Genomic DNA, 14,284 nt, shown 5'->3' with positions numbered 1-14,284 from the left:
TCGTTGACTCAGAATCCAGACTGGATACAGGTCTAGTGTGATAAAGTTATTAGTTGCCCAAAATCTCTGCCAGGGAAATGTCTGATCATAGAGAAAATCTCATCTTTTTAAAAAATTAACTGCTTAAACTTATTAATAAGAGTCAGGCACTTAATTTATTTAATTAAGAGCAGAGTTGTAAGTTAACTAAAAATAAGATATTGTAGATAAACGTCATAATTAACATTTATTTTATGCTCCATGACTTTCCTTTACACTGGTAAGAAACGGGTCAGATAGTCTCCCCATTTCGTGGGTAGAAAAACACAGGCTCAACTAAATCAAGCAAGCTGCCTCAGAATAGCAGATCTGAGGCTCACTGAGTGACCCCTAGGCTTGTGCTTTGTGGTCCTTCTACCAAGCCAGGATGTGTCTGTGCAATGTCTAAATGCTATGTCTTTGAGACACAAAATGAAGGAACATTACTGTGATTGTTTAACTGCCTTCATTCTTACAGACAGGTAATACAAAGTTCAACTACTTCTTTTACAGAAATACTGCTTATACTAATACTCAATTCCACTGTATCATCACTCTTAAACCTCTTAGGGGCACCCTAGTTTCTTGACTTCTGGGCCACATGCCAAAGATATAGCAAAATGGTTAAGAGTACAGACATTGGAGTCTACTGGAGACAATCTCAAGCTTCAGTCTTGGCTCCTACTGTTTACAGTTTGTGCAGCTTGCGTGAGTCACACATGTCTAGAAGGCTTAAGTGCTCAATAAATGTCGACTATTATTATCAGCAAAGAATTGGATAAGGCATTAAGCATTGACTCAGAACATAACAGCAAGCTGCTTTGGGAAGTTTTTGTTATTCTAAAATTAGCAGGACCTTGCAATCCAAGAATTTACTGTTAGTTGTACCTTGTATTTTGCCATGCATCCCCATTTGCTCAATATACTGAAAAACCTAGAAAGAGTAAGATGTAGAATGTGTTCCCTACAGATCTTCAGTGGGTATTTTGGGGCAAGTATCTTGCTACTTTTATTTTTTATCTTCTTTGTCAGCCCCCACCGTTATTGTCCCCTGAAACTTTTTGAATTAGAACTCTTTACAAAGCAAGCAACTCTCGGGTCATTTTCTGTCTTGCTTGTTTATAATTTTCTGATTCTCTTTTTAAAGATAGCTGATATGCCCAATCACAAATTGACATGGTCATTTCCCCTTCTAGAATGTCTTGATTCATTCATGCCTGTATGCATTCATGTCTTTAGAAGCATTTTTTTGACGATTGCCTATAGGACAGACCACGTGCCAAATGCTGGAAGTAAATTATAAGTAAGGCAGTCCTTTCCTTATAGAAATTAACAATCCAGCAAGGGGTGAAGGTGAGAGTGAGGGGTAAGAGTTTGAGCAAGCACTGTGTATATACCACCAGCATGAACAAAGCCTGAAGAGTTTACTATTTCTAGAAATAGTAATGAACGTAGTAGTAATAGTAATAGAATTACTGAGCATAGAAGAAAATTATATTCTTTTCCTCATAAAGATGCCTTAGGCTTAGTAGAGGAAGTGCCATTTAAGCTAGGTCTCAAAAGTTAAAATATAGACTAGTCTTTGGTAGAAATAAAGGAAAGGGTTTTCCAGGAAGAGAAAACACCGTGAGAAGAATCACAGAAGTGTCAGTGTTCATGCCATATTTGAGAGTCTATATAAAGGAAATTAATAGAAGAGGAAAATGGAGATTAAGGGCCAGTTTGTGAAAGGCAAAAGCTGGTTCAAGGAAACACAACTGTGCAAGAGCTCAAGGTGCACATTATTTCCCTTGAATAAGTGTAGCATTTCACACGGGCTGGTGGAAGAAATTCGTACACACACATACACCGCGCACGCACACATACAAACACACACACACACACACACACGAGTTAAATTAAGCTCTTATTTAACCAGCCATACAAAACTGTTTCAGAAGCAAAATGGCAGCCCAGGGCAGAGGCAAATGCTATGTCCCTTTGTATGGCTTCCCTGGCCATCTAGAGTCTTTCCTCAGTGCAGATGGGAACCATACTTTTCTACTCTCTGCCTTGTGTGTTTTCAAAAGCCCAGTTCTTGCTATGCCACTGCCCTTTTGTAGTCAGTGTGTATACCCTCACTCGAAAAAACTTATATTCCCAGAGCACAAACTCTGGACTCTACTGGCTCTTGAAGGAGGCTCAGCAGCAATAAAGTTCCTTCCTCAGATGTGGAGAGAAAATAAGTCAGTGTCTGGGATCCCTGAGCAATGTCTACATCTTCAGCTTTCTGAAATTCTAGAAAACCTCGATTCTTATAAGAAAATGTATGTTATGGTCCCAAACCTTAGCATCCAAGCAGGAGAGGAATTTTAGCCTTTCACATACTACTACTACTACTACTACTACTAACTAATAATAAAGTTTCAAGTTCCTGATTATGATTGAGTTACAAAATAAATACTCTTTTCTCTGCCCAGAATGCTACCTCTTCCTGGTATACAGAAATTTTTAGTTTCCTCAATAAGGCTCCCCTCCCAAATAGGTTAATACCATTCCTCATTCACCCCTATAATTGCCCATATTCCTCTAAATATTATTCATTTATGTCTTCCCCAAAAGACTGTAACCCCCTTGAAAAAGATTCTGTTGAATTCTTAGAACTTCACACAATTTTTGGAAAACAAGCCTTTTAACAAGTTCTTGAGTGAATAAACAAGCCAGTGAACAAGATGGGCCCTAATCCACAGATCCTAGCTCTCCCTCCACTGTGGACAGAGTGACACGCTGAGGAACGGCTGGGATTTTGATGTAGTTCAAGACTAAGGTGCTTGGAAGGCTGGGTGGCTGGTAAGGAAGAGGGCAGTCTGGAGCAGAAAAGAAAGCTGGGCTGTTAAATACGAAAAATATTCCAGTGTCACTGAGGGCCTAGTGAGGTCTAGATTCACATGTTGGGTTTTTTACTATTTTTTGCGCAGATAAAGTGTGTCTTAAACATGGATGAGTTTGAATTACCTCCCATCAGGTTTTTGGAGATTTTCAAACTAAATTTAATTTCATTTTTGAAAAGGATGCTGTTTTTATTCCTGTGTTTCTCATACTATTACACCTACACAGTAAGTGTTTTCACTGAGAATCATGGGGCTTACGTTGGTATTATAACTTTTTTTCTTAAAAGTCAGGTTCATTAAGGATTAATTTACATACAGTAACATTTACCTTTTACAGTGTGCATTCTATGAGTTTTGGCTTGTGGATATACATCTAGATACAGTTTATCCACTAAAACTAACATACAGAAATTTGCAACCCCCCAAATTATTTTGTGCCCTTTGTAGTCATCCCTTTTTCCCACCCCATCCTCTGAAAACACTTGCCTGTTTTCTGTTGCTGCAGTTTTCAGTTTTCCAGAATGCTATCTAAACGGGATTAGTCAGTAGCCTTTTGGACTAGGACACTTTCCTTTAACATCATGCGTTTAAAATTCATCTGTACTGTTGGATGTGCTGGTGTTATTGCTGAGTAGTATTTCATTGTATGGATATACCACAGATTATTTTCATTCACCAGTTGATGGACATTGGGTTTTCTCTACTTTGGGGCTGTTGTGAATATTTGTGGTGAATATTTGCATACAAGTCTTTGTGTACGTCTTCATGTTTTATGTTTTCATTTTTCTTGGGTCTGTAATGAGGAGCAGGATTACTAGGAGGGCATTCTAGTGAATTTAATTTCTATTTTGTATGTCTGGGGATCCATGGATATACTGTAAGCAATGCAGTGACATGAATAAATTATGTTTCAGAAAGAACCTGAGGACAAGGTAGAACGTGGGAACAGACTGGAGCAGGCATCCCCAAACTTTTTACACAAGGGGCCAGTTCACTGTCCCTCAGACCGTCGGAGGGCCGCCACATACTGTGCTCCTCTCACTGACCACCAATGAAAGAGGTGCCCCTTCCTGAAGTGCGGCGGGGGGCCGGATAAATGGCCTCAGGGGGCCACATGCGGCCCACGGGCTGTAGTTTGGGGACACCTGGACTGGAGTCAGGGAGACTAGTTAGGAAATTGTTGCTTTTCAATATACCTGGTGGTAGAATTTGCTGTTTTCTTCACTGTCTTCAAGAGAATGGGGATAGAACATCGAGTAATATGAAGATTCTCTGTCTGTTTTTATTGATGATCAAATTCTCCCCATTGACTGTAGTATAAAAGCATCTTCCATGAACTAAGTAGAAATGAATAGGAGTAAACAGTAATTTTTATAATCTACAAATGCATCACTAGTGTTTTCCTCCTGCCTTCAGCTATCCTTTTATTTTTCTTCTTTTCCCTTTTATTTGCTCTTAATATTTCAACCACAGCATGGTAAGAGAAGTAAGAATTTGAAATGTACTTGCTCCTTTTTCTTTTCTTCTTTGTGCTTTTGAAAAAGGGCCAAACACTTGTAATGGCAGTGATTTAAAAAAAGAAAAACTTTACATATAGCACAGATAGCTTCCTCCTAAACCATTTTGAAAGGTCCAAATTCAACAAAATAAATGATTCTTTCTTGTACCTTGTAGGTGTACTTAAAAAAACTATGAACATAAATACTGAAAATTAGAAGCACAGGCCTTTCGAGTTCAAAGAGACCTTAAGAGAAGGAGCCCATGTCACCCATTTGTAGGTGAGAAAGCTGAGGCTCAGAGTACTGGAGAGAGTTCACCGGGGTCCGGACACCAACCTGAATGAGGACTCATTGTTTCTACGGCTAGCACATGTGCCTCCCCAGAACGAGAAGAAAGGATAAATCTGTGACATTTAGCAATTGGGAAAATTGCCTCAGGCTTTTTGTGTACTTAAAAATAAAAATAGGATAAAATTTGAATTTCAAAGAGAGGTCCAATAGTTAGAAGCTATCAAATAGGAAGATATTTGAAAAGATAGAACATGGCGGCATGCTGTGAGATTTTTAATACGTTGTCTATTTTAGTGCTGTTACTGAAATATTGTGACACCAAGATACAGCATTGCTCATTAACAAGCATATAATTTTGCTGTTGACTGTTTTGGATGTCTTAAACTGCCAGTTTTTAGTTTCTCAAATATCATTTTAACTTGAATTTTATAACATAGGAGACATTTTAGGGAAAACCAGTGATGCCCACACTAAAACTGTCTACTCAGGTGCACACCAGGCTCTTCTGGAGGTCTCACTGTCACTGTGTTGATAGACACTTCTACAAAAGCAAAATAAACAATTGGGAGACATAAGTCTGTGCTGAGATGGCAAGGCATAAGCTCCTACCACCATCAATCTGTGTCACACTGAAATGTCTATTCTTTTTCCATATCAGCATATATGGTAACATATAATGACATGCAGTTTAAAGCTCATTATTCTCTATTTTTTTTTTCAGTCCCTGCCTTGGGCATATACAGTTTTCAGCAATATGAAGATTAGGGTTTCTGGGAGGAGAGAAGAGGAAGGTGGAATAAACATAACATGATCATAGCAATTTTATTATATGCATAAGTAACTAAATAAAAGGTGATCAAAGTGTCAGCTTTATTACTTGATGATGGTTGAATTGAAGGATGGGGTTTGGATAATCAGGAGTAACAGATTTCTTAATATTGAGCCCTAGAATTGGACATACCCACCCGCTCTGGATAGCATGGAGTAGCCTTAGTTCTATGTGAGATCCTCTCTTGCAGCTCTGCTCAGCATGAATGCTCTCAGCTCAGCTCGGCTCAGCTCAGCGTGTATTCTCTTGAGAGGTAGGGAACGGGTGAGACTGAATGAACTTCAAGTTCCTTCCACCAACTAAGCAAGCAGATTAAGTCACATCATCTCCCCTGTGGGGAGAAGTAGGAGGCTAAGGGTTTTGGAGAATCTTCCCTCTTCTTGGGAAACAAGAAATAAGAATCCCCTTCTTTCCCATGTGGATGAGAGAGAGGAGGAGTCAAGGTAACGAACCCTTTTGGAACCTCAGTGGTCTTATCTGTGTAGTTAAATTCCCTGTATTCAGGAAGTTGAGAGAATAAAAGGCATCTATGTATGGTGCATGGCCTGGTGACTGGTGCAGAGTGAGTGCTGAAAAGACAGTAATGATTCCATTCCATCTTCCTTAGGACAATCCACGTGTTCTTCTTTGCCCTTATTTTGGTTGCATATTCTTTCTTTCTTTTTTTTTTTTTTTTTGAGACGGAGTTTCGCTCTTGTTACCCAGGCTGGAGTGCAATGGCGCGATCTCGGCTCACCGCAACCTCCGCCTCCCGGGTTCAGGCAATTCACCTGCCTCAGCCTCCTGAGTAGCTGGGATTACAGGCACGTGCCACCATGCCCAGCTAATTTTTTGTATTTTTAGTAGAGACGGGGTTTCACCATGTTGACCAGGATGGTCTCGATCTCTCAACCTCGTGATCCACCCGCCTCCGCCTCCCAAAGTGCTGGGATTACAGGCTTGAGCCACCGCGCCCGGCCTTTGGTTGCATTTTCTAACCAAGTTTCTGATTTGGACAAGTGGATGTCACTCTCTGAAATAAAGTCAACATGAGAAAGAATGGATGTGTGAGGAATAGCAAGGTCTTTTTTTTTATTGACTGAAGCATGTGTCAGTAGGTGCAGGAGACAATGAACCAGTTGATTTGTAGCTCAGCTGGAAAATTAAGTAGTTAAGGCTGCTAATGGGACTGAAGACTGACTCTGAAGGATATAACACCCCAAGGAGCAGCAGAGGGTAGGAGTTACAGAGGAGGTAAAAAGTCAAGAGGCTAGAGAATGAGGAGGAAAACTGGGAGAATGGGCAACATAAAAGTCAAGGAAAGGGATCATTTAGGAAGGAGGAGGGAGTCAACTATGCCAGATGTTGCAGAGGGGCTGGGTAAAATAGGCAGAAACAGAACAAATAGATTTGCAGAGAGCCATAGCCATTATTATAATAGCTCTTAGGTACTGAGCACTGACTATACGCCAGGCACTGTGTTAAATGCTTCACACACTATATGGATTTAATCCTTAAAAACACCCTTAATTTTATAGAGAGGGTAAGTGAGACCCAGAAGAGTTTATGCCAGCTTGGCTTAGGTCACAGAGCTTGGAGGTGACAGAGCTGGGACTCGGACCCCTGCCATCTGATGCGTAACCACACAGCCCTCCCTCCTCTGGAAGACTGCTTCTGCCCATGTGGTGGTTAAGGAAGCCAAACTGCTGATGGGAAAGAGGTGCCCCCATCTCCAGGGGAGGGGAGGGAGCATGGCGAGTGGAGGAGGGTAGGCTGAGGTTTGTCTTGGTTTGTTTGTTGTAAGATGGCAGAGACTTTGGCATTATTTAATGCATTATAAAACTCCCATCCGGGGCACACAGGAGATCCAGAGAGTGAGGAGACATTCAGAAGGCACAGCGCAGGTGCGTGTGTGGGTGGGGAGGGGACCTTAGAAGGAAGGAACCCCTCTTGTTTTGTGACAAGATAGGGAAGAAGCTATTATGTCTGTAGGTTTATTGTCAGAAAATTGAGGAAGTTCTCTTCTGATTGTTCTAATTTCTTTCTATCCCTCCCGCTTTGCCCACTTCCCTGCCACCAGTCCTCTTCTCTGGAACATTCTGCTTACCCTTCAAGCTTCCACTCTCGTCACTTGGGCCTTCTGGGAAGTGCTCTGCATGTATCTACTCTGCAGGCACTGCCAGATGGGGACCCGCAGGACTCGCCCTCTCACTCGCTGGGTGTGCGTTGCTTTCGGGAGGGGGGCTGCTGTTCGCTGGGGGTCAGGGTTGTGCACAGACTCAAAAACTGTTTCCTAAGTAAGCATGAGTGGATTCAGTCTGCATTTAAGACATGGTGCCACCCTGTAGGAGTTCGGACTAAGATAAGTGCATGAAGGATTATGACAAAACCCCTAGCCGAGGAGGACCACAAAAAAGAGCTATGCAGGGTGCAATCGACTAAGGACACACACAGTGGAGTGAGAGACTGAGTACTGTGTGGGTGATTTCAGGAGAAACTTTATACACGGTGTGGTTTTGAGCTCGTTGTTGAAGGATAGGCACATTTTTGACAGAAGAAGATACAGAATGGGCCTTTTATTTAAATGAGGTAGCATAAGAAATGGCACCGTGGCTCATGCCTATAACCCCAGCACCTTGGGAGGCCAAGGCAGGAGGATCATGTGAAGCCAGGAGTTCAATACAAGCCTGGGTGACGTAGTGAGACTACGTCTACAAAAAAAAAAAAAAAAAAGTCGAAAGAAAGAAATGGCACAAAGGGAACATGGAGCAGTCTAGATTAGCTGAAGTATGGAACATACCTGGTGTGGTCAGTCCATGATGCACTGGAAGGGCCTTGAATGCTAAACTAATAATTCTGTTTTACTTGACTTCCTTGAGAGGAGCCTTCCATTTCCATCTTTATCTGTATCCGAAAAAGTTGTGGACATATTCAAAAACTTTTAAACAATCTTTTGGTCATAGCCAAGAAGTTGATCATGACAGTTTAGAAGTCATACCCACCATTTTCATTCCAGAAACTAAGCCAGTATCCCGGAGATTTTCAGTATAGAGTATCCACCCACTCTCCCAAGAACACATTCTAGCAGATAGGTAAGGGCTGTGTTGTCTTCCTCGGCGGTCACTGGCTTCATCACGCCATCCAGGGGAGGAAGTGGAAGGCAAGCCTGCAGTGTGCCTTCTCCCACAGGTCTGTGGTGGAGACCAACATCAGGTTTCCCCCACTTGTAAATCAATATGATTAATAACTTTCTAGACAAAAAAAAAATTAAAAACAAAAATCTTTTTTTTCTTTCAGTTAAGAAAAAGAAGCCTAAACTTTTAAATAAATTTGATAAGACCATTAAAGCTGAGCTTGATGCTGCAGAGAAACTCCGTAAAAGGGTAGGTTGATCCTTTTGTGCAATGGTTTTGTTGTTAAATAAGCTCAGACATTACTCTTGATTTGTTAAAAAATAGTAAGTGTAGAAGAAACAACTGTTGAATAGAGTGGAATAGAGTGGATGTTCTCCCAGGCACGTGAACATTCCACATGAAATGAATCAGATGGAAAAGAATTGCCACCACAAGGCCAAAGAGAAACAGAACTTTCCTTCAAGCCAGCCGATGTGGATGTCAGCCTACCTCTATTACCCTCTAGTTATGTAGTGTTAGGCAAATCACATGGCCATTCTGAGCTTTAGTTTTCTTAGTTAAGGATATGAGAATGATAAATACTCTACCTCCTAATTGAGTTTTTTAAAGATCAAATGAGATTTTTTTAGTTTTTTGGACAGAAACTCTGCCCAGACTGGAGTACAGTAGTGCTATCTCAGCTTACCATGACCTCTGCTTCCTGAGTTCAAGCAGTCCTTCTGCTGAGTAGCTGGGATCACAGGTGCTCAGCACCATACCTGGCTAACTTTTCTATTTTTAGTAGAGACAGGGCATCATCATGTTGGCCAAGCTGGTCTTGAACTCCTGAGCTCAATTGATCCACCCGTCACAACCTCCCAAAGTGCTGGGATTACAGGCTTGAGCCATAAATGAAATAAATAATAATAATAATAACACTGTCAAGTATCACAGAAGTGGAAGTTTTTAATTTTATAGCTCCTTGATCCAAAAAGAAAAATTAAGTCAATCAGTTACTCAGGATTGGTAGATGAAATGACATTCTTTTTACTTAGGGTTAACCTCCTGTACCTCCAGTTTTCAAGGAAACTTATTTATGTTTTAATTTATCAATATATTTGAAGTATTACTTACATTTCTTTATAAATATTACAATTTTGGAAACAATAAATTGAAACTGGATTTAAGTTATTTGCTCCCTTACCTTGGTCATATCATCTAATTATCAGGTGCAAAAATATTTATTATAATGTATTTAATCATATCTTCGATTAATCATCTCCTTGTTTTTGGTAGAAATTTGTTTCTCTACTCTGCCCTTGAATGTAGACTCTCTAATGTTCATTAGTTTTCCTGTAATAGATTTTTTAATCAATAGACATTGGCTGCAAAAAAAAAAAAAAAAAAAAAAAAAAGAACAAGTGGACTGTAAAACAACAATAAAAACATTCGTTAGAAACTAAAATGGGACAAGAATGTATGTCTGCATGTTTATTGAAAGTGTAACAACAAGCGTAAAGACTGTTAGAACTGGCATTAGGCAAGGCTCCAAAGCCAAGGTTTGGCTCACCCAGTTCAGCAGCCAATAAAAATATAGTAACTCCAAAGAATATTGCAGCAAAGTCATTGTTCACTTCCCTTAAATCTAACCATGTGGAATGATTCCGACTTTCTGATAGTAAACAAGGAATTTAACTATCTTGTTTAACTTTAAAGTGAAGCCATCTACTGTTTGTGGTTAGTTTGTATTTCTTAATAGTAATGAAGCAATAATCTTTTTCTGCCACCTCCTTTGGCACTTTCTCTATACTAAATGTCATATGTAAAAATGGGAGTGCCTATTGCATAGGTGACTTTCTATGTAAAAAAACATATGAACAGCTTTAAAGAATGATTTTAATGTAATTATATGCATGGTAAAGAAGGGATCAGTTACGGAGTATTCCGCAGTGCTGCTCCTTTGGAGAAATTGTATTTTTCTCAAAAAGCACCTTGAATTTATACCAGGGAAATAAAGAGGAAGAAGTAGCCACATATTCAGTTCTTGGTTCTGAAACAACAGGGAGCTGTGATTGACTGACTCATCAGCATAATTCAGTATTTTAGGGTTGATTTTATGGCTAGCGTTTTCAGAGGATGCACCTTCGTGCACTGGACCAGCCAAGGCCAACTAACACACACCTGATACAGAGACGGTGCAGCCTCATTTCATGACTCAGGTTCAAGGACTATGTTACATGAAAATATGTGTTCACTTTTTATACCCCTCAGAAAAGTACGGATCAGATTATATTCCAATCCTCTATTTAAAAAAAAAAAAATTTATTGTTTAAAATGCTTCCCCACCTCTGGAAAAAGGTTTTGAAATGATATACTGAGATATATTTGCTTTTTTGTTGGAATCATTTATTATTACAGCATTGTAAGTGATTTTTAAAAAGGTGGGGAAAGAGTAAAGAAAATGTAACCCAACACCTGAAAGTTCACACCACAGGCTCTAAACCTTGCGAGGAATGAAGTCAAGACTTCCTCGAGGGAAAACATGGAAAACAGAATCAGAAGATAAGATTAACATTGTTCATCAGAAGAGCTGTTCTGCTCCAAGTCCAGAAATAAACATTTGGCTGTAGATCTTCATAAAAGGTACACTGATGGGTGTAAAATTTCCTATTTTCCCCTGACGTCATCTCAGTGGATTATTCTGTGCAGCTGCAGGAATATGTCTTATTGTCCTTCAGCACAGCCCATTGGTCTCATGCCAACACAGCATGGCCCACATGCATGTCTATCCCATGAAGTGTCTCGGTCCTAGGACATAATTATCAGCTATGTTGAACAGATCATTTTCAGGCAATTTTTTAAACATTATGTCTTGCAATTGAGTTTTTAAGTAAGAATTGAACAATAGTGTTAGGAGCTATATAAGAACCTAAGGAAAGGAAATTCTTTCAGATTAAAAATAAACACATTTGGCCAGCCAGCTGAAGTGAAAGCAAAATCGATGGCCCCTCAGGAAAGTCACACAGCCTCTGTCTTGCAGGGATTCAAAGGATGCTACAGAGAGAGCAAAATATCCCATTATTTTAACACCCTTGACAGTGTCAAGCAGGAACATCACATCTTATCAAATTTGTTATGAACGTTGTTATTCTAATGTTTTAAGACTGATAATAGTACATTTAGCACAGTTTTCATGTAAATAGCTTTGACATTTGCAATTTAAATTGCATGAATTGCATACTGGTCTGAAAATGGGCCCCAAAAGATATGTTAAATGTTATGTTTTGGGAAAAGGATCTTTGCAGATATGATTAAGAACCTTGAGATACAGAGAGATTATCCTGGATTATCCAGTTGGCCTTAAATGCAATCATGTTTCCTCATAAGAGAGGGACAGAGAGAAATTTGATGGAGACAAAATAAAAAGCAGCACACATAGAGGAGAAGGCAGTATGAAGACAGAATTGGATATTGGAGTGATCCGTCCACAAGTCAAGAAAACTGGCAAGAGACAAGGCAAAATGTTTCTGTAGAGCCTCTGGAGAGAACACAGCCCACCTACCATCTTGATTTCAGCCCAGAGAAACTAATTTGGATAATCTGTTCTGCAGAACTGTGAGAGAACAAAGTTCTCTTGTTTTAAGCCACAAAGTTTGTGGTAGTTTGTTATAGAGGCCATAGAAGACTAAAATAGATTTTGGTACTGGGCCTGCGGGTATACAGAAGGCAAGAATTGAGGTTTAGGAACCTCTGCCTCGATTTCAGAGGACGTATGGGATTGCCTGGATGTCCAAGCAGAAGTTTGCTGCACAGGTGCAGGCTTCATGGAGGACGTCTGCAATGGCAGTATAGAAGGGAAATGTGGGGTAGGGAGTCTCCACATAGAGTCCCCACTGGGGCAATACCTAGTGGAACTGTGAGAAGAGGGCCCACATTCTCCAGACCCCAGAATGGTAGATCCACCAGCTTGTATCATGTGCCTGGAAAAGCCACAGACACTCAACAGCTGTTCATGAAAGCAGCTGGGAGGAGACCGTACCCTGCAAAGCCACAGGGATGGAGCTATCCAAGACCATGGAAGCCCACCACTTGTATCAGTGTGACCTGGATGTGAGGCATGGAGTCAAAGAAGATGATTTCAGATCTTTAAAACTTAATGACTGCCACACTGGATTTCAGACTTGCATGGGCCCTATAGCCCCTTCGTTCTGACCAATTTCTCCCATTTTGAATGAGAGCATTTATTCAATGCCTGTACCTCCATTGTATCTTAGAAGTAACTAATTTGATTTTGATTTTGCAGGCTCCTAAGTGGAAGAGACTTGCCTTGTCTCAGATGAGACTTTGGTCTTGGACTTTGGGTTAATGCTGGAATGAGTTAAACCTTTGGGGAACTGTTGAAAAGATACTGTGTTTTGAAATGTGAGGATACGACATTTTGGAGGGATTGGGGTGGAAGTTTGGTTTGGCTATGTCCCCAGCCAAATCTCATCTCAAATTAGAATCCCCATAATTCCTATGTGCCTAAGGAGAGACCTGGTAGGAGGTGATTGGATCATGGGAGCAGTTTCCTTCATGCTGTTCTCATCACAGTGAGTAAGTTCTCACTTACACAGATGAGATCTGATGGTTTTATAAGGGTCTCTTCCCCCTTCACTTCTCACTCTTCTCTCTCTTGCCACCATGTGAGGAAGGTCCTTGCTTTTCCTTTGCCTTCGGCCATGATTGTAAGTTTCCTCAGGTCTCCCCAGCCATATGAAACTGTGATTCAATTAAACCTCTTTCCTTCATAAATTATCCAGTCTCTGGTATTTTTTACAGCAGTGTGAAAACAGACTAATACAGTATTCCTTGAGAACACAGGTAGAAAGTATATGTATATTGAAGGAAAATTCAATTTCTTTGGCAAAATCACATGTTGCATCATTTATCAGGTGTTTGTCTTTATTTTTTTGAGACAGAGTCTCACTCTGTCACCTGGGCTGGAGTGCAGTGGCATGATCTTGGCTCACTGCAACCTCCACCTCCCAGGCTCAAGTGATTCTTCTGCCTCAGCCTCCCAAGTAGCTGGGACGATAGGCGCATGCCACCACACCCAGCTAATTTTTGTATTTTTAGTAGAGATGAGGTTTTGCCATGTTGACCAAGCTGGTATTGAACTCCTCACCTCAGGTGATCCACCCATCTCAGCCTCCCAAAGTGCTAGGATTACAGGCATGAGCCACCCTCCTGGCCAGGTGCCTGTCTTTTTAACAATTGAGTAAATATATGTTCATTACTAGTTTTCTGTTTGCCTTAAACTAGTAAAATCTTAAGTAAAACGATATACTCGGGAATGAATCTAGGAAATTCTGACAAAATCACTTGCTGGATATTAAAAATATTGATTGATTATGCATTTTAATTTACTTTATGTAATTTTGTCTTTCTAACAGGGAAAAACTGAGGAAGCAGTGAATGCATTTAAAGAACTAGTACGCAAATACCCTCAGAGTCCACGAGCAAGATATGGGAAGGCACAGGTATTCTGAGATTCTCCTTAGGACACTTTTTTGATGTTCATGTGTTCTGTGTAATTGGATTTTTTACTCCTTACTATTTCCATTTGCTCTTTTCCCTTTCTAATTTCTACACAGAATCAGTTTCTCATGTATATGCATAAACCCGAGCAGAAACACAATTAAT

At 40.3% G+C, this 14,284-nt stretch overlaps 1 protein-coding gene across 10 annotated transcripts in view; it reads left to right on the top strand.

The window, feature by feature from the left end:
• ASPH (aspartate beta-hydroxylase) overlaps nt 1-14,284 on the top strand; it is a 223,839-nt gene that overhangs the window by 133,939 nt on the left and 75,616 nt on the right. For all 10 annotated transcript variants that reach the window (XM_074386682.1, XM_074386681.1, XM_074386687.1 and 7 more), the window contains 2 exons: nt 8,784-8,869; nt 14,035-14,121. In XM_074386682.1, the coding sequence (XP_074242783.1) occupies nt 8,784-8,869; nt 14,035-14,121 (173 nt within the window). The remainder of the gene's footprint in view (nt 1-8,783; nt 8,870-14,034; nt 14,122-14,284) is intronic.

This window comes from Saimiri boliviensis, chromosome 15 (genome assembly GCF_048565385.1).
Source record: "Saimiri boliviensis isolate mSaiBol1 chromosome 15, mSaiBol1.pri, whole genome shotgun sequence".
NCBI lineage: Eukaryota > Metazoa > Chordata > Mammalia > Primates > Cebidae > Saimiri > Saimiri boliviensis.
This window is presented reverse-complemented; position numbering and strand designations above follow the sequence as displayed.